The 24668-nt window shown below is 48.3% G+C and overlaps 2 protein-coding genes across 2 annotated transcripts in view; both read right to left on the minus strand.

Annotated features, from left to right (window-relative positions):
* ACAP1 (ArfGAP with coiled-coil, ankyrin repeat and PH domains 1) overlaps positions 1 to 24668 on the minus strand; it is a 167851-nt gene that overhangs the window by 98529 nt on the left and 44654 nt on the right. The window contains exons 2-3 of the mRNA XM_075206092.1: positions 21138 to 21195; positions 1524 to 1643 (exon numbers count right to left, since the gene is read on the minus strand). Coding sequence (XP_075062193.1) covers positions 1524 to 1643; positions 21138 to 21195 — 178 coding nt within the window. The remainder of the gene's footprint in view (positions 1 to 1523; positions 1644 to 21137; positions 21196 to 24668) is intronic.
* On the minus strand, positions 3989 to 8168 carry LOC142150905 (uncharacterized). Its single transcript, XM_075206081.1, has 3 exons — positions 7326 to 8168; positions 4040 to 6014; positions 3989 to 3995 (listed from the first exon to the last, which is right to left on the minus strand). The coding sequence occupies exons 2-3, from the start codon at positions 5503 to 5505 to the stop codon at positions 3989 to 3991; spliced, it is 1473 nt and encodes a 490-aa protein (XP_075062182.1). The 5' UTR covers positions 5506 to 6014; positions 7326 to 8168.

Consider the following 24668-nt stretch of genomic DNA (forward strand, 5'->3'; position numbering starts at 1 on the left):
TGTCTCTACATATCTTCTGATATACTAGTGCAGTGTCTCTATATACCTCGTTATATAACAGTGCAGTGTCTCTATATACCTCCTTATATAACAGTGCAGTGTCTCTATATACCTCGTTATATAACAATGCAGTGTCTCTATATACCTTGTTATATAACAGTGTAGTGTCTCTATATACCTCATTATATTGAACAGTGCAGTATCTCTATGTACCTCATTATATAACACTGCAGTGTCTCTATATACCTCGTTATATAACAGTGTAGTATCTCTATATACCTTGTTATATAACAGTGCAGTGTCTCTATGTACCTCCTTATATAACAGTGCAGTGTCTCTACATATCTTATAATATAACAGTGCAGTTTCATTATCGACCTCGTTATATAACAGTGCAGTATCTCTATGTACCTCATTATATAACAGTGCAGTGTCTCTATATACCTCATGATATAACAGTGCAGTGTCTCTATATACCTCGTTATATAACAGTGCAGTGTCTCTATATACCCCGTTATATAACAGTGCAGTGTCTCTATATACCTCGTTATATAACAGTGTAGTATCTCTATATACCTCGATATATAACAGTGTAGTATCTCTATATACCTCGTTATATAACAGTGCAGTGTCTCTATGTACCTCGTTATATAACAGTGCAGTGTCTCTATGTACCTCATTATATAACAGTGCAGTGTCTCTATGTACCTCGTTATATAACAGTGCAGTATCTCTATATATCTCTTTATATAACAATGCAGTGTCTCTATATACCTTGTTATATAACAGTTAAGTGTCTCTATATACCTCGTTATATAACAATGCAGTGCCTCTATATACCTCGTTATATAACAGTGCAGTGTCTCTATATACCTCGTTATATAACAATGCAGTGTCTCTATATACCTCATTATATAACAGTGCAGTGTCTCTATATAGCTCATTATATAACAGTGCAGTGTCTCTATATACCTCGTTATATAACAGTGCAGTGTCTCTATATACCTCGTTAAATAACAGTGCAGTGTCTCTATATACCTCGTTATATAACAGTGCAGTGTCTCTATATACCTCGTTATATAACAGTGCAGTGTCTCTATATACCTTGTTATATAACAGTTAAGTGTCTCTATATACCTCGTTATATAACAATGCAGTGCCTCTATATACCTCGTTATATAACAGTGCAGTATCTCTATGTACCTCATTATATAACAGTGCAGTATCTCTATGTACCTCATTATATAACAGTGCAGTGTATACTGGCTTTAGGGCTATATACAGTATATATTATATGATATAACAGTTCTGCACCCACTGTCATATGGAGCTACTGCGTTTCCCTTCCTACAGTTTCAGTCCCTACTAGAAAAGATTCCTAATTACGGTATAACGGACATTGGGTCAGCAATTATATTCCCTATTAATTATATACATTCACCCAGCATATACCAACAGAACCTTCAGACATGACCTACGATGGTTCACATGTGTTACATGTTACATGTGAAGGGTGTACGTACTTTCAGCATGGAGTCTTCCTGTGAGTGGAAGGACAACTCTCGCAGGGCACAAACAAAATGTCTGCTGGCATTACAGTACTGGCGCCCATTGTCCGTCACGTGAGAGGAGAGTTTCACTAGCTGTAGGATGGAGAGAAGGAGAAAGTTACTGTGCCAGCTTCACGCTTCCATATGTCTCCTTATATACCCGCACGCTTCTCCTTATATACTGTGTCACACCCCCCATGCTTCTCCTTATATAGTGTGTCACACCCCGCACGCTTCTCCTTATATACTGTGTCACACCCCGTACGCTTCTCCTTATATACTGTGTCACACCCCGCACACTTCTCCTTATATACTGTGTCACACCCCGCACACTTCTCCTTATATACTGTGTCACACCCCGCATGCTTCTCCTTATATACTGTGTCACACCCCCCATGCTTCTCCTTATATACTGTGTCACACCCCGTACGCTTCTCCTTATATACTGTGTCACACCCCGAACGCTTCTCCTTTCTCCTTATATACTGTGTCACACCCCGCACGCTTCTCCTTATATACTGTGTCACACCCCGTACGCTTCTCCTTATATACTGTGTCACACCCCGAACGCTTCTCCTTTCTCCTTATATACTGTGTCACACCCCGTACGCTTCTCCTTTCTCCTTATATACTGTGTCACCCCCCGTATGCTTCTTCTTATATACTGTCACACCCCACACGCTTCTCCTTTCTCCTTATATACTGTGTCACACCCCGTACGCTTCTCCTTTCTCCTTATATACTGTGTCACACCCCGTACGCTTCTCCTTTCTCCTTATATACTGTGTCACACCCCGCACGCTTCTCCTTATATACTGTGTCACACCCCGCACGCTTCTCCTTTCTCCTTATATACTGTGTCACACCCCGCACGCTTCTCCTTATATACTGTGTCACACCCCGCACGCTTCTCCTTATATACTGTGTCACACCCCGCACGCTTCTCCTTATATACTGTGTCACACCCCGTACGCTTCTCCTTATATACTGTGTCACACCCCGAACGCTTCTCCTTTCTCCTTATATACTGTGTCACACCCCGAACGCTTCTCCTTTCTCCTTATATACTGTGTCACACCCCGCACGCTTCTCCTTATATACTGTGTCACACCCCGCACGCTTCTCCTTATATACTGTGTCACACCCCGTACGCTTCTCCTTATATACTGTGTCACACCCCGTACGCTTCTCCTTATATACTGTGTCACACCCCGAACGCTTCTCCTTTCTCCTTATATACTGTGTCACACCCCGCACGCTTCTCCTTATATACTGTGTCACACCCCGTACGCTTCTCCTTATATACTGTGTCACACCCCGAACGCTTCTCCTTTCTCCTTATATACTGTGTCACACCCCGTACGCTTCTCCTTTCTCCTTATATACTGTGTCACACCCCGTATGCTTCTCCTTATATACTGTCACACCCCGCACGCTTCTCCTTTCTCCTTATATACTGTGTCACACCCCGTACGCTTCTCCTTTCTCCTTATATACTGTGTCACACCCCGTACGCTTCTCCTTTCTCCTTATATACTGTGTCACACCCCGCACGCTTCTCCTTATATACTGTGTCACACCCCGCACGCTTCTCCTTTCTCCTTATATACTGTGTCACACCCCGCACGCTTCTCCTTATATACTGTGTCACACCCCGTACGCTTCTCCTTTCTTCTTATATACTGTGTCACACCCCGCACGCTTCTCCTTATATACTGTGTCACACCCCGTATGCTTCTCCTTATATACTATGTCACACCCCGCACGCTTCTCCTTATATACTGCGTCACACCCCGTACGCTTCTCCTTATATACTGTGTCACACCCCGCACGCTTCTCCTTATATACTGTGTCACACCCCGTATGCTTCTCCTTATATACTGCGTCACACCCCGTACGCTTCTCCTTATATACTGTGTCACACCCCGTACGCTTCTCCTTTCTCCTTATATACTGTGTCACACCCCGCACGCTTCTCCTTTCTCCTTATATACTGTGTCACACCCCGCACGCTTCTCCTTATATACTGTGTCACACCCCGTACGCTTCTCCTTTCTCCTTATATACTGTGTCACACCCCGTACGCTTCTCCTTTCTCCTTATATACTGTGTCACACCCCGTACGCTTCTCCTTTCTCCTTATATACTGTGTCACACCCCGTACGCTTCTCCTTTCTCCTTATATACTGTGTCACACCCCGTACGCTTCTCCTTTCTCCTTATATACTGTGTCACACCCCGTACGCTTCTCCTTATATACTGTGTCACACCCCGTACGCTTCTCCTTTCTCCTTATATACTGTGTCACACCCCGTACGCTTCTCCTTTCTCCTTATATACTGTGTCACACCCCGTACGCTTCTCCTTTCTCCTTATATACTGTGTCACACCCCGTACGCTTCTCCTTATATACTGTGTCACACCCCGTACGCTTCTCCTTATATACTGTGTCACACCCCGTACGCTTCTCCTTATATACTGTGTCACACCCCGTACGCTTCTCCTTATATACTGTGTCACACCCCGTACGCTTCTCCTTATATACTGTGTCACACCCCGTACGCTTCTCCTTATATACTGTGTCACACCCCGCACGCTTCTCCTTATATACTGTGTCACACCCCGTACGCTTCTCCTTATATACTGTGTCACACCCCGCACGCTTCTCCTTATATACTGTGTCACACCCCGTACGCTTCTCCTTATATACTGTGTCACACCCCCCATGCTTCTCCTTATATACTGTGTCACACCCCGTACGCTTCTCCTTATATACTGTGTCACACCCCGTACGCTTCTCCTTATATACTGTGTCACACCCCCCATGCTTCTCCGTATATACTGTGTCACAACCTCCATGCTTCTCCTTATATACTGTGTCACACCCCGTACGCTTCTCCTTATATACTGTGTCACACCCCGCACGCTTCTCCTTATATACGGTGTCACAACCCGCACGCTTCTCCTTGTATACTGTGTCACACCCCGTACGCTTCTCCTTATATACTGTGTCACACCCCGTACGCTTCTCCTTATATACTGTGTCACACCCCGTACGCTTCTCCTTATTTACTGTGTCACACCCCCCATGCTTCTCCTTATATACTGTGTCACAACCCGCACGCTTCTCCTTATATACTGTGTCACACCCTCCATGCTTCTCCTTATATACTGTGTCACACCCCGCACGCTTCTCCTTATATACTGTGTCACACCCCCCATGCTTCTCCGTATATACTGTGTCACACCCCGTACGCTTCTCCTTATATACTGTGTCACACCCCGCACGCTTCTCCTTATATACTGTGTCACACCCCGTACGCTTCTCCTTATATACTGTGTCACACCCCCCATGCTTCTCCGTATATACTGTGTCACACCCCGTACGCTTCTCCTTATATACTGTGTCACACCCCGCACGCTTCTCCTTATATACTGTGTCACACCACGCACGCTTCTCCTTATATACTGTGTCACAACCCGCACGCTTCTCCTTATATACTGTGTCACAACCCGCACGCTTCTCCTTATATACTGTGTCACACCCCGTTAGCTTCTCCTTATATACTGTGTCACACCCCCCATGCTTCTCCTTATATACTGTGTCACAACCCGCACGCTTCTCCTTATATACTGTGTCACACCCCGTACGCTTCTCCTTATATACTGTGTCACACCCCGTACGCTTCTCCTTATATACTGTGTCACACCCCGTACGCTTCTCCTTATATACTGTGTCACACCCCGTACGCTTCTCCTTATATACTGTGTCACAACCCGCACTCTTCTCCTTATATACTGTGTCACACCCCGCACACTTCTCCTTATATATTGTGTCACACCCCGAACGCTTCTCCTTTCTCCTTATATGCTGTGTCACACCCCGTACGCTTCTCCTTATATACTGTGTCACACCCCGTACGCTTCTCCTTATATACTGTGTCACACCCTCCATGCTTCTCCTTATATACTGTGTCACACCCCGTACGCTTCTCCTTATATACTGTGTCACACCCCGTACGCTTCTCCTTATATACCGTGTCACACCCCGTACGCTTCTCCTTATATACTGTGTCACACCCCGTACGCTTCTCCTTATATACTGTGTCACACCCCGCACGCTTCTCCTTATATACTGTGTCACACCCCGTACGCTTCACCTTATATACTGTGTCACACCCCGCACGCTTCTCCTTATATACTGTGTCACAACCCGCACGCTTCTCCTTATATACTGTGTCACACCACGCACGCTTCTCCTTATATACTGTGTCACAACCCGCACGCTTCTCCTTATATACTGTGTCACACCCCGCACGCTTCTCCTTATATACTGTGTCACACCCCGTACGCTTCTCCTTTCTCCTTATATACTGTGTCACACCCCGCACGCTTCTCCTTATATACTGTGTCACACCCCGCACGCTTCTCCTTATATACTGTGTCACAACCCGCACGCTTCTCCTTATATACTGTGTCACACCCCGTACGCTTCTCCTTATATACTGTGTCACACCCCGCACGCTTCTCCTTATATACTGTGTCACACCCCGAACGCTTCTCCTTTCTTCTTATATACTGTGTCACACCCCGTACGCTTCTCCTTTCTCCTTATATACTGTGTCACACCCCGCACGCTTCTCCTTATATACTGTGTCACACCCCGTACGCTTCTCCTTATATACTGTGTCACACCCCGCACGCTTCTCCTTATATACTGTGTCACACCCCGTACGCTTCTCCTTATATACTGTGTCACACCCCGTACGCTTCTCCTTATATACTGTGTCACACCCCGCACGCTTCTCCTTATATACTGTGTCACACCCCGAACGCTTCTCCTTTCTCCTTATATACTGTGTCACACCCCGCACGCTTCTCCTTATATACTGTGTCACACCCCGTACGCTTCTCCTTTCTCCTTATATACTGTGTCACACCCCGTACGCTTCTCCTTTCTCCTTATATACTGTGTCACACCCCGCACGCTTCTCCTTATATACTGTGTCACACCCCGTACGCTTCTCCTTTCTCCTTATATACTGTGTCACATGCCGTACGCTTCTCCTTTCTCCTTATATACTGTGTCACACCCCGTACGCTTCTCCTTTCTCCTTATATACTGTGTCACACCCCGTACGCTTCTCCTTTCTCCTTATATACTGTGTCACACCCCGCACGCTTCTCCTTATATACTGTGTCACACCACGCACGCTTCTCCTTATATACTGTGTCACACCCCGTATTCTTCTCCTTTATATACTGTGTCACATCCCGCACGCTTCTCCTTATATACTGTGTCACACCCCGCACGCTTCTCCTTATATACTGTGTCACACCCCCCATGCTTCTCCTTATATACTGTGTCACACCCCGCACGCTTCTCCTTATATACTGTGTCACACCCCGCACGCTTCTCCTTATATACAGTGTCACACCCCGCACGCTTCTCCTTATATACTGTGTCACACACCGCACGCTTCTCCTTATATACTGTGTCACACCCCCCATGCTTCTCCTTATATACTGTGTCACACCCCGCACGCTTCTCCTTATATACTGTGTCACACCCCGCACGCTTCTCCTTATATACAGTGTCACACCCCGCACGCTTCTCCTTATATACTGTGTCACACACCGTACGCTTCTCCTTATATACTGTGTCACACCCCGCACACTTCTCCTTATATACTGTGTCACACCCCGTATGCTTTTTCTTATATACTGTGTCACACCTCGCACGCTTCTCCTTATATACTGTGTCACACCCCGCACGCTTCTCCTTAAATACTGTGTCACACCCTGCACGCTTCTCCTTATATACTGTGTCACACCCCGTATGCTCCTCCTTATATACTGTGTCACACCTCGCGCGCTTCTCCTTATATACTGTGTCACACCCCGCACGCTTCTCCTTATATACTGTGTCACACCCTGCACGCTTCTCCTTATATACTGTGTCACACCCCGTACGCTTCTCCTTATATACTGTGTCACACCCCGCACGCTTCTCCTTATATACTGTGTCACACCCCGTACGCTTCTCCTTATATACTGTGTCACACCCCGTACGCTTCTCCTTATATACTGTGTCACACCCCGTATGCTCCTCCTTATATACTGTGTCACACCTCGCGCGCTTCTGCTTATATACTGTGTCACACCCCGCACGCTTCTCCTTATATACTGTGTCACACCCCGCACGCTTCTCCTTATATACTGTGTCACACCCCGTATGCTCCTCCTTATATACTGTGTCACACCTCGTGCGCTTCTGCTTATATACTGTGTCACACCTCGCACGCTTCTCCTTATATACTGTGTCACACCCCGTACGCTTCTCCTTATATACTGTGTCACACCCCGTATGCTCCTCCTTATATACTGTGTCACACCTCGCGCGCTTCTCCTTATATACTGTGTCACACCCCGCACGCTTCTCCTTATATACTGTGTCACACCCTGCACGCTTCTCCTTATATACTGTGTCACACCCCGTACGCTTCTCCTTATATACTGTGTCACACCCCCCATGCTTCTCCTTATATACTGTGTCACACCCCGTACGCTTCTCCTTATATACTGTGTCACACCTCGCGCGCTTCTCGTTATATACTGTGTCACACCTCGCGCGCTTCTCGTTATATACTATGTCACACCTCGCGCGCTTCTCGTTATATACTGTGTCACACCCCGCACGCTTCTCCTTATATACTGTGTCACACCCCGCACGCTTCTCCTTATATACTGTGTCACACCCCGTATGCTTATCTTTATATACTGTCTCACACCTCGCGCGCTTCTCCTTATATACTGTGTCACACATCGCGCGCTTCTCCTTATATACTGTGTCATACTTCGCGCACTTCTCTCCTTATATACTGTGTCACACCCCGCACGCTTCTCCTTATATACTGTGTCACACCTCGCACGCTTCTCCTTATATACTGTGTCACACCTCGCGCGCTTCTCCTTATATACTGTGTCACACCCCGTATGCTTCTCCTTATATACTGTGTCACACCTCGCGCGCTTCTCCTTATATACTGTCACACACCGCACGCTTCTCCTTATATACTGTGTCACACCCCGCACGCTTCTCCTTATATACTGTGTCACACCTCGCACGCTTCTCCTTATATACTGTGTCACACCCCGCACGCTTCTCCTTATATACTGTGTCACACCCCGTACGCTTCTCCTTATATACTGTGTCACACCCCCAGATACTTCTCCTTATATACTGTGTCACACCCCGTACGCTTCTCCTTATATACTGTCACACCCAGCACGCTTCTCCTTATATACTGTGTCACACCCCGTACGCTTCTCCTTATATACTGTGTCACACCCCCAGATGCTTCTCCTTATATACTGTGTCACACCCCGTACGCTTTTCCTTATATACTGTCACACCCAGCACGCTTCTCCTTATATACTGTGTCACACCCCGTACACTTCTCCTTATATACTGTGTCACACCACGCACGCTTCTCCTTATATACTGTGTCACACTCCGTACGCTTCTCCTTATATACTGTGTCACACCCCGTACGCTGCTCCTTATATACTGTGTCACACCCCGTACGCTTCTCCTTATATACTGTGTCACACCCCGTACGCTTCTCCTTATTTACTGTGTCACACCACGTATGCTCCTCCTTATATACTGTGTCACACCTCGCGCGCTTCTGCTTATATACTGTGTCACACCCCGCACGCTTCTCCTTATATACTGTGTCACACCCCGCACGCTTCTCCTTATATACTGTGTCACACCCCGTATGCTCCTCCTTATATACTGTGTCACACCTCGTGCGCTTCTGCTTATATACTGTGTCACACCTCGCACGCTTCTCCTTATATACTGTGTCACACCCCGTACGCTTCTCCTTATATACTGTGTCACACCCCGTATGCTCCTCCTTATATACTGTGTCACACCTCGCGCGCTTCTCCTTATATACTGTGTCACACCCCGCACACTTCTCCTTATATACTGTGTCACACCCTGCACGCTTCTCCTTATATACTGTGTCACACCCCGTACGCTTCTCCTTATATACTGTGTCACACCCCCCATGCTTCTCCTTATATACTGTGTCACACCCCGTACGCTTCTCCTTATATACTGTGTCACACCTCGCGCGCTTCTCGTTATATACTGTGTCACACCTCGCGCGCTTCTCGTTATATACTATGTCACACCTCGCGCGCTTCTCGTTATATACTGTGTCACACCCCGCACGCTTCTCCTTATATACTGTGTCACACCCCGCACGCTTCTCCTTATATACTGTGTCACACCCCGTATGCTTATCTTTATATACTGTCTCACACCTCGCGCGCTTCTCCTTATATACTGTGTCACACCTCGCGCGCTTCTCCTTATATACTGTGTCATACTTCGCGCACTTCTCTCCTTATATACTGTGTCACACCCCGCACGCTTCTCCTTATATACTGTGTCACACCTCGCACGCTTCTCCTTATATACTGTGTCACACCTCGCGCGCTTCTCCTTATATACTGTGTCACACCCCGCACGCTTCTCCTTATATACTGTGTCACACCCCGTATGCTCCTCCTTATATACTGTGTCACACCTCGTGCGCTTCTGCTTATATACTGTGTCACACCCCGTACGCTGCTCCTTATATACTGTGTCACACCCCGTACGCTTCTCCTTATATACTGTGTCACACCCCGTACGCTTCTCCTTATATACTGTGTCACACCACGTATGCTCCTCCTTATATACTGTGTCACACCTCGCGCGCTTCTGCTTATATACTGTGTCACACCCCGCACGCTTCTCCTTATATACTGTGTCACACCCCGCACGCTTCTCCTTATATACTGTGTCACACCCCGTATGCTCCTCCTTATATACTGTGTCACACCTCGTGCGCTTCTGCTTATATACTGTGTCACACCTCGCACGCTTCTCCTTATATACTGTGTCACACCCCGTACGCTTCTCCTTATATACTGTGTCACACCCCGTATGCTCCTCCTTATATACTGTGTCACACCTCGCGCGCTTCTCCTTATATACTGTGTCACACCCCGCACGCTTCTCCTTATATACTGTGTCACACCCTGCACGCTTCTCCTTATATACTGTGTCACACCCCGTACGCTTCTCCTTATATACTGTGTCACACCCCCCATGCTTCTCCTTATATACTGTGTCACACCCCGTACGCTTCTCCTTATATACTGTGTCACACCTCGCGCGCTTCTCGTTATATACTGTGTCACACCTCGCGCGCTTCTCGTTATATACTATGTCACACCTCGCGCGCTTCTCGATATATACTGTGTCACACCCCGCACGCTTCTCCTTATATACTGTGTCACACCCCGCACGCTTCTCCTTATATACTGTGTCACACCCCGTATGCTTATCTTTATATACTGTCTCACACCTCGCGCGCTTCTCCTTATATACTGTGTCACACCTCGCGCGCTTCTCCTTATATACTGTGTCATACTTCGCGCACTTCTCTCCTTATATACTGTGTCACACCCCGCACGCTTCTCCTTATATACTGTGTCACACCTCGCACGCTTCTCCTTATATACTGTGTCACACCTCGCGCGCTTCTCCTTATATACTGTGTCACACCCCGTATGCTTCTCCTTATATACTGTGTCACACCTCGCGCGCTTCTCCTTATATATTGTCACACACCGCACGCTTCTCCTTATATACTGTGTCACACCTCGCACGCTTCTCCTTATATACTGTGTCACACCCCGCACGCTTCTCCTTATATACTGTGTCACACCCCGTACTCTTCTCCTTATATACTGTGTCACACCCCCAGATGCTTCTCCTTATATACTGTGTCACACCCCGTACGCTTCTCCTTATATACTGTCACACCCAGCACGCTTCTCCTTATATACTGTGTCACACCCCGTACGCTTCTCCTTATATACTGTGTCACACCCCCAGATGCTTCTCCTTATATACTGTGTCACACCCCGTACGCTTCTCCTTATATACTGTCACACCCAGCACGCTTCTCCTTATATACTGTGTCACACCCCGTACGCTTCTCCTTATATACTGTGTCACACCACGCACGCTTCTCCTTATATACTGTGTCACACCCCGTACGCTTCTCCTTATATACTGTGTCACACCCCGTACGCTGCTCCTTATATACTGTGTCACACCCCGTACGCTTCTCCTTATATACTGTGTCACACCCCGTACGCTTCTCCTTATATACTGTGTCACACCACGTATGCTCCTCCTTATATACTGTGTCACACCTCGCGCGCTTCTCCTTATATACTGTGTCACACCCCGCACGCTTCTCCTTATATACTGTGTCACGCCCCGTACGCTTCTCCTTATATACTGTGTCACACCCCGCACGCTTCTCCTTATATACTGTGTCACACCCCGCACGCTTCTCCTTATATACTGTGTCACACCCCGCACGCTTCTCCTTATATACTGTGTCACACCCCGTACGCTTCTCCTTATATACTGTGTCACACCCCGCACGCTTCTCCTTATATACTGTGTCACACCCCGTACGCTTCTCCTTATATACTGTGTCACACCCCGTACGCTGCTCCTTATATACTGTGTCACACCCCGTACGCTTCTCCTTATATACTGTGTCACACCCCGTACGCTTCTCCTTATATACTGTGTCACACCACGTATGCTCCTCCTTATATACTGTGTCACACCTCGCGCGCTTCTCCTTATATACTGTGTCACACCCTGCATGCTTCTCCTTATATACTGTGTCACGCCCCGTACGCTTCTCCTTATATACTGTGTCACACCCCGCACGCTTCTCCTTATATACTGTGTCACACCCCGCACGCTTCTCCTTATATACTGTGTCACACCCCGCACGCTTCTCCTTATATACTGTGTCACACCCCGTACGCTTCTCCTTATATACTGTGTCACACCCCGCACGCTTCTCCTTATATACTGTGTCACACCCCAGATGCTTCTCCTTATATACTGTGTCACACCCCGTACGCTTCTCCTTATATACTGTCACACCCCGTACGCTTCTCCTTATATACTGTCACACCCCGCACGCTTCTCCTTATATACTGTGTCACACCCCGCACGCTTCTCCTTATATACTGTCACACCGCGCACGCTTCTCCTTATATACTGTGTCACACCCCGCACGCTTCTCCTTATATACTGTGTCACACCCCGTACGCTTCTCCTTATATACGGTGTCACACCACGCACACTTCTCCTTATATACTGTGTCACACCCTGCACGCTTCTCCTTATATACTGTGTCACACCCCGCACGCTTCTCCTTATATACTGTGTCACACCCCGCACGCTTCTCCTTATATACTGTGTCACACCCCGTACGCTTCTCCTTATATACTGTGTCACACCCCGCACGCTTCTCCTTATATACTGTGTCACACCCCAGATGCTTCTCCTTATATACTGTGTCACACCCCGTACGCTTCTCCTTATATACTGTCACACCGCGCACGCTTCTACTTATATACTGTGTCACACCCCGCACGCTTCTCCTTATATACTGTCACACCGCGCACGCTTCTCCTTATATACTGTGTCACACCCCGCACGCTTCTCCTTATATACTGTGTCACACCCCGTACGCTTCTCCTTATATACGGTGTCACACCACGCACGCTTCTCCTTATATACTGTGTCACACCCCGCATGCTTCTCCTTATATATTGTCACACCCCGCACGCTTCTCCTTATATACTGTGTCACACCCCGCACGCTTCTCCTTATACACTGTGTCACACCACGCACGCTTCTCCTTATATACTGTGTCACATTCCGTACGCTTCTCCTTATATACTGTGTCACACCCCGCACGCTTCTCCTTATATACTGTGTCACACCCCGCACGCTTCTCCTTATATACTGTGTCACACCCCGTACGCTTCTCCTTATATACTGTCACACCCAGCACGCTTCTCCTTATATACTGTGTCACACCCCGTACGCTTCTCCTTATATACTGTGTCACACCACGCACGCTTCTCCTTATATACTGTGTCACACCCCGTACGCTTCTCCTTATATACTGTGTCACACCCCGTACGCTGCTCCTTATATACTGTGTCACACCCCGTACGCTTCTCCTTATATACTGTGTCACACCCCGTACGCTTCTCCTTATATACTGTGTCACACCACGTATGCTCCTCCTTATATACTGTGTCACACCTCGCGCGCTTCTCCTTATATACTGTGTCACACCCCGCACGCTTCTCCTTATATACTGTGTCACGCCCCGTACGCTTCTCCTTATATACTGTGTCACACCCCGCACGCTTCTCCTTATATACTGTGTCACACCCCGCACGCTTCTCCTTATATACTGTGTCACACCCCGCACGCTTCTCCTTATATACTGTGTCACACCCCGTACGCTTCTCCTTATATACTGTGTCACACCCCGCACGCTTCTCCTTATATACTGTGTCACACCCCGTACGCTTCTCCTTATATACTGTGTCACACCCCGTACGCTGCTCCTTATATACTGTGTCACACCCCGTACGCTTCTCCTTATATACTGTGTCACACCCCGTACGCTTCTCCTTATATACTGTGTCACACCACGTATGCTCCTCCTTATATACTGTGTCACACCTCGCGCGCTTCTCCTTATATACTGTGTCACACCCTGCATGCTTCTCCTTATATACTGTGTCACGCCCCGTACGCTTCTCCTTATATACTGTGTCACACCCCGCACGCTTCTCCTTATATACTGTGTCACACCCCGCACGCTTCTCCTTATATACTGTGTCACACCCCGCACGCTTCTCCTTATATACTGTGTCACACCCCGTACGCTTCTCCTTATATACTGTGTCACACCCCGCACGCTTCTCCTTATATACTGTGTCACACCCCAGATGCTTCTCCTTATATACTGTGTCACACCCCGTACGCTTCTCCTTATATACTGTCACACCCCGTACGCTTCTCCTTATATACTGTCACACCCCGCACGCTTCTCCTTATATACTGTGTCACACCCCGCACGCTTCTCCTTATATACTGTCACACCGCGCACGCTTCTCCTTATATACTGTGTCACACCCCGCACGCTTCTCCTTATATACTGTGTCACACCCCGTACGCTTCTCCTTATATACGGTGTCACACCACGCACACTTCTCCTTATATACTGTGTCACACCCTGCACGCTTCTCCTTATATACTGTGTCACACCCCGCACGCTTCTCCTTATATACTGTGTCACACCCCGCACGCTTCTCCTTATATACTGTGTCACACCCCGTACGCTTCTCCTTATATACTGTGTCACACCCCGCACGCTTCTCCTTATATACTGTGTCACACCCCAGATGCTTCTCCTTATATACTGTGTCACACCCCGTACGCTTCTCCTTATATACTGTCACACCGCGCACGCTTCTCCTTATATACTGTGTCACACCCCGCACGCTTCTCCTTATATACTGTCACACCGCGCACGCTTCTCCTTATATACTGTGTCACACCCCGCACGCTTCTCCTTATATACTGTGTCACACCCCGTACGCTTCTCCTTATATACGGTGTCACACCACGCACGCTTCTCCTTATATACTGTGTCACACCCCGCATGCTTCTCCTTATATATTGTCACACCCCGCACGCTTCTCCTTATATACTGTGTCACACCCCGCACGCTTCTCCTTATACACTGTGTCACACCACGCACGCTTCTCCTTATATACTGTATCACATTCCGTACGCTTCTCCTTATATACTGTGTCACACCCCGCACGCTTCTCCTTATATACTGTGTCACACCCCGCACGCTTCTCCTTATATACTGTGTCACACCCCGTACGCTTCTCCTTATATACTGTGTCACACCCCGTACGCTTCTCCTTATATACTGTGTCACACCCCGCACGCTTCTCCTTATATACTGTGTCACACCCCGCACGCTTCTCCTTATATACTGTGTCACACCCCGTACGCTTCTCCTTATATACTGTGTCACACCCCGCACGCTTCTCCTTATATACTGTGTCACACCCCAGATGCTTCTCCTTATATACTGTGTCACACACCGTACGCTTCTCCTTATATACTGTCACACCCCGTACGCTTCTCCTTATATACTGTGCACACCTCGCACGCTTCTCCTTATATACTGTGTCACACCCCGCACACTTCTCCTTATATACTGTGTCACACCCCGCACACTTCTCCTTATATACTGTGTCACACCTCGCACGCTTCTTCTTATATACCGTGTCACACCCCGCACACTTCTCCTTATATACTGTGTCACACCCCGCACACTTCACCTTATATGCTCTAATACCCCGCACACTTCTCCTTATATACTGTGTCACACCCCGCACACTTCTCCTTATATGCTCTAACCCTCCGCACCTCCTCACAGTCCTGACAATCACATTCTGACGGGATCAGTCCCCTCTGCCTCCCTGTCTGGTTAAGTCCATATTTAGTTATAAAAAAAGATTGATATGTCCAACCGAATAATTATGTTTGTTCTTGTCAAGATATGCGAGTGGGTCTCAAATCCTTGTTCTATGTTGCTGACATGTGAGTTGATGAAAGCTTTTAAAGGGCGTGATGTACGTCTTACATAGAACATATTACTACAAATCAATCAGGTAAACAACATTGTAATAAATTGTTCTATGTAATGGATTGTTCACCTGGATACAGGACTAGGTAATATTTTACCTTATAGACTATTTTTATATATAAAAAAGCTCCAAATCTTAGAGATAAAAGTAGTCTGTAGGAAATGTATTAGAAGCGCTGGGGAAGGTGTAGTACCAACAAGAGTAAAGTTCCGGATGTTATGGAGCAGTGTATTACTTGCCATACACTCACTGTGTGCGTCAATGACCCAGGCCCTATATGTTCTACTGGAGCAGTGTATTACTTGCCATGCACTCACTATGTGCATCAATGACCCAGGCCCTATATGTTCTACTGGAGCAGTGTATTACTTGCCATACACTCACTGTGTGCCTTAATGACCCAGGCCCTATATGTTCTACTGGAGCAGTGTATTACTTGCCCTGCACTCACTATGTGCGTCAATGACCCAGGCCCTATATGTTCTACTGGAGCAGTGCATTACTTGCATTGCACTCACTATGTGCCTTAATGACCCAGGCCCTATATGTTCTACTGGTGCAGTGTATTACTTGCCATGCACTCACTGTGTGCCTAAATGACCCAGGCCCTATATGTTCTACTGGAGCAGTGTATTACTTGCCCTGCACTCACTATGTGCGTCAATGACCCAGGCCCTATATGTTCTACTGGAGCAGTGCATTACTTGCATTGCACTCACTATGTGCCTTAATGACCCAGGCCCTATATGTTCTACTGGTGCAGTGTATTACTTGCCATGCACTCACTGTGTGCCTTAATGACCCAGGCCCTATATGTTCTACTGGAGCAATGTATTACTTGCCATGCACTCACTGTGTGCCTTAATGACCCAGGCCCTATATGTTCTACTGGAGCAATGTATTACTTGCCATGCACTCACTGTGTGCCTTAATGACCCAGGCCCTATATGTTCTACTGGAGCAGTGTATTACTTGCCCTGCACTCACTGTGTGCCTTAATGACCCAGGCCCTATATGTTCTACTGGAGCAATGTATTACTTGCCATGCACTCACTGTGTGCCTTAATGACCCAGGCCCTATATGTTCTACTGGAGCAATGTATTACTTGCCATGCACTCACTGTGTGCCTTAATGACCCAGGCCCTATATGTTCTACTGGAGCAATGTATTACTTGCCATGCACTCACTGTGTGCCTTAATGACCCAGGCCCTATATGTTCTACTGGAGCAGTGTATTACTTGCCCTGCACTCACTGTGTGCCTTAATGACCCAGGCCCTATATGTTCTACTGGAGCAATGTATTACTTGCCATGCACTCACTGTGTGCCTTAATGACCCAGGCCCTATATGTTCTACTGGAGCAGTGTATTACTTGCCCTGCACTCACTGTGTGCCTTAATGACCCAGGCCCTATATGTTCTACTGGAGCAATGTATTACTTGCCATGCACTCACTGTGTGCCTTAATGACCCAGGCCCTATATGTTCTACTGGAGCAGTGTATTACTTGCCCTGCACTCACTATGTGCGTCAATGACCCAGGCCCTATATGTTCTACTGGAGCAATGTATTACTTGCCATGCACTCACTGTGTGCCTTAATGACCCAGGCCCTATATGTTCTACTGGAGCAATGTATTACTTGCCATGCACTCACTGTGTGCCTTAATGACCCAGGCCCTATATGTTCTACTGGAGCAGTGTATTACTTGCCCTGCACTCACTGTGTGCCTTAATGACCCAGGCCCTATATGTTCTACTGGAGCAGTGTATTACTTGCCCTGCACTCACTGGGCCTGAGTCATTAAGGAGAGCAAAGCATAAAAAGGAGTAACTTTGGGAAAAACCATGTTGCATTGTGCATTGGAGGGGGAGGTAAATTTAAAATGTGGGGACAGATTTATAATTGAGGTCGGGCGTGTTCTAGATCAACTTTAAATTTCAGTGTAAAAATAAAGCTAGCAAGTATTTGTCTGTTAGATGTAAAAACAGTCAGTATTTAACTTATGTGCAAAATAATAAACTAATTTGCACCCCTTGCATTGTAACATGGTTTGTCCCGGAGAACATTTACTAATTTTTTTGCCTTACTTCCCTTAATGACTCAGGCCCACTGTGTGTGCCTTAATGACCCAGGCCCTATATCATACTTGCCAACTTTTGTATTTCTTTCTCCGTGAGATGCCGGCTGGGACGTGGGCGTGCAGGGGCGGGGCGCCGAAATCGCGTCATTTTGGCCCCGCCCCCGTGACGGAATGACGCAAATCGTGTCATTTTACAGTGGGGGCGGGGCTAAACGTTTAAGCCGAATTCTGCCCACTTCCTTTCAGGGAGATTGCCACACTCGTCCGGGAGACTTTCGCAAAATGCGGGAGTCTCCCGGACATTCCGGGAGAGTTGGCAAGTATGCCCTATATGTTCTACGGGAGCAGTGTATTACTTGCATTGCACTCACTATGTGCGTCAATGACCCAGGCCCTATATGTTCTACTGGAGCAGTGTATTACTTACCCTGCACTCACTATGTGTGCGTCAATGACCCAGGCCCTATATGTTCTACTGGAGCAGTGTATTACTTGCCATGCACTCACTATGTGCATCAATGACCCAGGCCCTATATGTTCTACTGGAGCAGTGTATTACTTGCCATACACTCACTGTGTGCCTTAATGACCCAGGCCCTATATGTTCTACTGGAGCAGTGTATTACTTGCCCTGCACTCACTATGTGCGTCAATGACCCAGGCCCTATATGTTCTACTGGAGCAGTGCATTACTTGCATTGCACTCACTATGTGCCTTAATGACCCAGGCCCTATATGTTCTACTGGTGCAGTGTATTACTTGCCATGCACTCACTGTGTGCCTAAATGACCCAGGCCCTATATGTTCTACTGGAGCAGTGTATTACTTGCCCTGCACTCACTATGTGCGTCAATGACCCAGGCCCTATATGTTCTACTGGAGCAGTGCATTACTTGCATTGCACTCACTATGTGCCTTAATGACCCAGGCCCTATATGTTCTACTGGTGCAGTGTATTACTTGCCATGCACTCACTGTGTGCCTTAATGACCCAGGCCCTATATGTTCTACTGGAGCAGTGTATTACTTGCCCTGCACTCACTGTGTGCCTTAATGACCCAGGCCCTATATGTTCTACTGGAGCAATGTATTACTTGCCATGCACTCACTGTGTGCCTTAATGACCCAGGCCCTATATGTTCTACTGGAGCAGTGTATTACTTGCCCTGCACTCACTGTGTGCCTTAATGACCCAGGCCCTATATGTTCTACTGGAGCAATGTATTACTTGCCATGCACTCACTGTGTGCCTTAATGACCCAGGCCCTATATGTTCTACTGGAGCAATGTATTACTTGCCATGCACTCACTGTGTGCCTTAATGACCCAGGCCCTATATGTTCTACTGGAGCAATGTATTACTTGCCATGCACTCACTGTGTGCCTTAATGACCCAGGCCCTATATGTTCTACTGGAGCAGTGTATTACTTGCCCTGCACTCACTGTGTGCCTTAATGACCCAGGCCCTATATGTTCTACTGGAGCAGTGTATTACTTGCCCTGCACTCACTGTGTGCGTCAATGACTCATGTTCTACCTATTCTGGGAGTTCTTTTACAATGTGTTTCTTTATCAGCAAATGATTGTTTGGGAAACATAATATCCAGCTGGAGAAGTGCTGCCTTTGAGGCCTTTCATTGTCCATTTACTGATGTGTATGTGAGTGCCCAAGTACGTATAGAACTTCTTTTACTTTGATTTCATTTTGGACCTAGTGGGGTCCTGGTTTATACCAACCAGGCTGCTTACATTGGAGCATTATAACTGTACTTACCATTTGTCCTAGTTTGTATCCACAAGTGGGGTCTTCTATGGTTTGACCACAGACAGCCAGTAACTAACCTCTGAAGGGTGAGAGAGAGGGGAGAGGTAGCGATTTCAGGGCTGTATAACTTTCCACTAGAGTCCCGCTAGTGCCTAAGCTCAAGGGCAGAGCACTGTATCGCTGGGCCGCATACATATGTCCATCCCCGAGGCCACGGCTCTGCTCTCGTGAGGAAGTGCAGCCAAGTCATGTTCTTATTCTGCTGCACTTGCTCTCAGATGGCAATGTCCCCCCCTTACATCCGTGCCTCTGTCCCCACCTTACATCCGTGCCTCTGTCCCCCCTTACATCCGTGTCTCTGTCCCCCCCTTACATCCGTGCCTCTGTCCCCCCCTTACATCGGTGCCTCTGTCCCCCCCTTACATCCATGCCTCTGCCCCCCCTTACATCCGTGCCTCTGTCCCCCCCTTACATCCGTGCCTCTGTCCCCCCCTTACATCCGTGCCTCTGTCCCCCCCTTACATCCGTGCCTCTGTCCCCCCTTACATCCGTGTCTCTGTCCCCCCCTTACATCCGTGCCTTTGTCCCCCCCTTACATCCGTATCTCTGTCCCCCCCTTACATCCGTGCCTCTGTCCCCCCCTTACATCCGTGCCTCTGTCCCCCCCTTACATCCGTGCCTCTGTCCCCCCTTACATCCGTGCCTCTGTCCCCCCCTTACATCCGTGCCTCTGTCCCCCCCTTACATCCGTGTCACTGTCCCCCCCTTACATCCGTGCCTCTGTCCCCCCCTTACATCCGTGCCTCTGTCCCCCCCTTACATCCGTGTCTCTGTCCCCCCCTTACATCCGTGCCTCTGTCCCCCCAATCCCACAGCATTGCCCCCTGAGTAGGGCCCAGTCCACTCTCTGTCTCACGTTCTCCTTCCTTATCTGTTCTCGTTCAGCTTTTATGTGATTAGTTATACCGACTGGCCGGCACCCTAATAAATGAGGATGGTGGTTAGGGTGTGCCACTGGTGTGACACATCCGGTTATGTGGAGCACACATACTGCATACAAGCCCAATCTTTCTCCCTCCCAGACCCCCAAATGTACCTTTTCCAGGCGATTCTCCAGATCGAAAACCTCCGACTCCACCGTTTCCATCGCGGCCCTGCAATATTTACATCCATCACATTCTGGTAACATTTATAGGACCATTTACAGTAATAGGAAGTCTCACATTTAGTCCCCATCATGTTACTCTAATATATAGATCAGAAAGTGACAGCAAATATGTCCTCACGGTGTTCTCCATCAGTACTAAGTCTGACCACACGCTGAGTGTATTGCGGTTACCAAACAGGAAATAATTAAACAAAATTAGAGAAAAACAGTGAACTTCCTGATTATAACATGATCATAGCCTGGGGTACACAGCTCCTCTCATCTGCTACTGCTCAGGCCATAATGCACCAGGGACTCCCACCCACTCCACACATACACCCACTACCTCCACGTCACACTCCAATGCCTCCAAAATATATTACTTACATTCAATTTATTAGACCTTATTCACAAAGCGCACATTGGTAAGAAATAGCACAAGGTTGTATCTGCCTACACAATGGTGACATTACAGAAGAGGAGCATGATGAAGCCAAATTACTGTAATAAGATAAAAGTGTAATTGCAAACCACAGACACTCCCGGCATCCCCTCCCTCTCAGGACACATGTAATACAGACAGTCCCGGTGTCCCCTCACTCTCAGGACACATGTAATACAGACAGTCCCGGTGTCCCCTTACTCTCAGGACACATGTAATACAGACAGTCCCGGTGTCCCCTCCCTCTCAGGACACATGTAATACAGACAGTCCCGGCGTTCCCTCCCTCTCAGGACACATGTAATACAGACAGTCCCAGTGTCCCCTTACTCTCAGGACACATGTAATACAGACAGTCCCGGTGTCCCCTTACTCTCAGGACACATGTAATACAGACAGTCCCGGTGTCCCCTCCCTCTCAGGACACATGTAATACAGACAGTCCCAGTGTCCCCTTACTCTCAGGACACATGTAATACAGACAGTCCCAGTGTCCCCTTACTCTCAGGACACATGTAATACAGACAGTCCCGGTGTCCCCTCACTCTCAGGACACATGTAAGACAGTCCTGGTGTCCCCTCCCTCTCAGGACACATGTAATACAGACAGTCCTGGTGTCCCCTCCCTCTCAGGACACATGTAATACAGACAGTCCCAGTGTCCCCTTACTCTCAGAACACATGTAATACAGACAGTCCCAGTGTCCCCTTACTCTCAGGACACATGTAATACAGACAGTCCCGGTGTCCCCTCACTCTCAGGACACATGTAAGACAGTCCTGGTGTTCCCTCCCTCTCAGGACACATGTAATACAGACACTCCCGACATCCCCTCACTCTCAGGACACATGTAATACAGACAGTCCCAGTGTCCCCTCCCTCTCAGGACACATGTAATACAGACAGTCCCGGCATCCCCTCCCTCTCAGGACACATGCAATACAGACACTCCCGGCATCCCCTCCCTCTCAGGACACATGTAACACAGACACTCCCGGCATCCCCTCCCTCTCAGGACACATGTAATACAGACATTCCTGGCATCCCCTCCCTCTCTGGACACATGTAATACAGACAGTACCGGCATCCCCTCACTCTCAGGACACATGTAATATAGACAGTCCCGGCATCCCCTCCCTCTCAGGACACATGTAATACAGACAGTCCCGGTGTCCCCTTACTCTCAGGACACATATAATACAGACAGTCCCGGTGTCCCCTCCCTCTCAGGACACATGTAATACAGACAGTCCCAGTGTCCCCTTACTCTCAGGACACATGTAATACAGACAGTCCCGGTGTCCCCTCACTCTCAGGACACATGTAAGACAGACAGTCCCGGTGTCCCCTCCCTCTCAGGACACATGTAATACAGACAGTCCCAGTGTCCCCTTACTCTCAGGACACATGTAATACAGACAGTCCCAGTGTCCCCTTACTCTCAGGACACATGTAATACAGACACTCCTGGCATCCCCTCCCTCTCTGGACACATGTAATACAGACACTCCCGGCATCCCCTCCCTCTCAGGACACATGTAATACAGACAGTCCCGGCATCCCCTCCCTCTCAGGACACATGTAATACAGACACTCCTGGCATCCCCTCCCTCTCTGGACACATGTAATACAGACAGTCCCGGCGTTCCCTCCCTCTCAGGACACATGTAATACAGACAGTCCCAGTGTCCCCTTACTCTCAGAACACATGTAATACAGACAGTCCCGGTGTCCCCTTACTCTCAGGACACATGTAATACAGACAGTCCCGGTGTCCCCTCCCTCTCAGGACACATGTAATACAGACAGTCCCAGTGTCCCCTTACTCTCAGGACACATGTAATACAGACAGTCCCGGTGTCCCCTCACTCTCAGGACACATGTAAGACAGTCCAGGTGTCCCCTCCCTCTCAGGACACATGTAATACAGACAGTCCCAGTGTCCCCTTACTCTCAGGACACATGTAATACAGACAGTCCCAGTGTCCCCTTACTCTCAGGACACATGTAATACAGACAGTCCCGGTGTCCCCTCACTCTCAGGACACATGTAAGACAGTCCTGGTGTCCCCTCACTCTCAGGACACATGTAATACAGACAGTCCCGGTGTCCCCTCCCTCTCAGGACACATGTAATACAGACAGTCCCGATGTCCCCTCCCTCTCAGGACACATGTAATACAGACAGTCCCGGTGTCCCCTCCCTCTCAGGACACATGTAATACAGACAGTCCTGGTGTCCCCTCCCTCTCAGGACACATGTAATACAGACACTCCCGACATCCCCTCACTCTCAGGACACATGTAATACAGACAGTCCCAGTGTCTCCTCCCTCTCAAGACACATGTAATACAGACAGTCCCGGCATCCCCTCCCTCTCAGGACACATGCAATACAGACACTCCCGGCATCCCCTCCCTCTCAGGACACATGTAATACAGACAGTCCCGGCATCCCCTCCCTCTCAGGACACATGTAATACAGACACTCCTGGCATCCCCTCCCTCTCTGGACACATGTAATACAGACAGTACCGGCATCCCCTCACTCTCAGGACACATGTAATATAGACAGTCCCGGCATCCCCTCCCTCTCAGGACACATGTAATACAGACAGTCCTGGCGTTCCCTCACTCTCAGGACACATGTAATACAGACAGTCCCGGTGTTCCCTCACTCTCAGGACACATGTAATACAGACAGTCCCGGTGTCCCCTCCCTCTCAGGACACTTGTAATACAGACAGTCCCAGTGTCCCCTTACTCTCAGGACACATGTAATACAGACAGTCCCGGTGTCCCCTCACTCTCAGGACACATGTAAGACAGACAGTCCCGGTGTCCCCTCCCTCTCAGGACACATGTAATACAGACAGTCCCAGTGTCCCCTTACTCTCAGGACACATGTAATACAGACAGTCCCAGTGTCCCCTTACTCTCAGGACACATGTAATACAGACACTCCTGGCATCCCCTCCCTCTCTGGACACATGTAATACAGACACTCCCGGCATCCCCTCCCTTTCAGGACACATGT

This window comes from Mixophyes fleayi, chromosome 4 (genome assembly GCF_038048845.1).
Source record: "Mixophyes fleayi isolate aMixFle1 chromosome 4, aMixFle1.hap1, whole genome shotgun sequence".
Lineage (NCBI taxonomy): Eukaryota > Metazoa > Chordata > Amphibia > Anura > Limnodynastidae > Mixophyes > Mixophyes fleayi.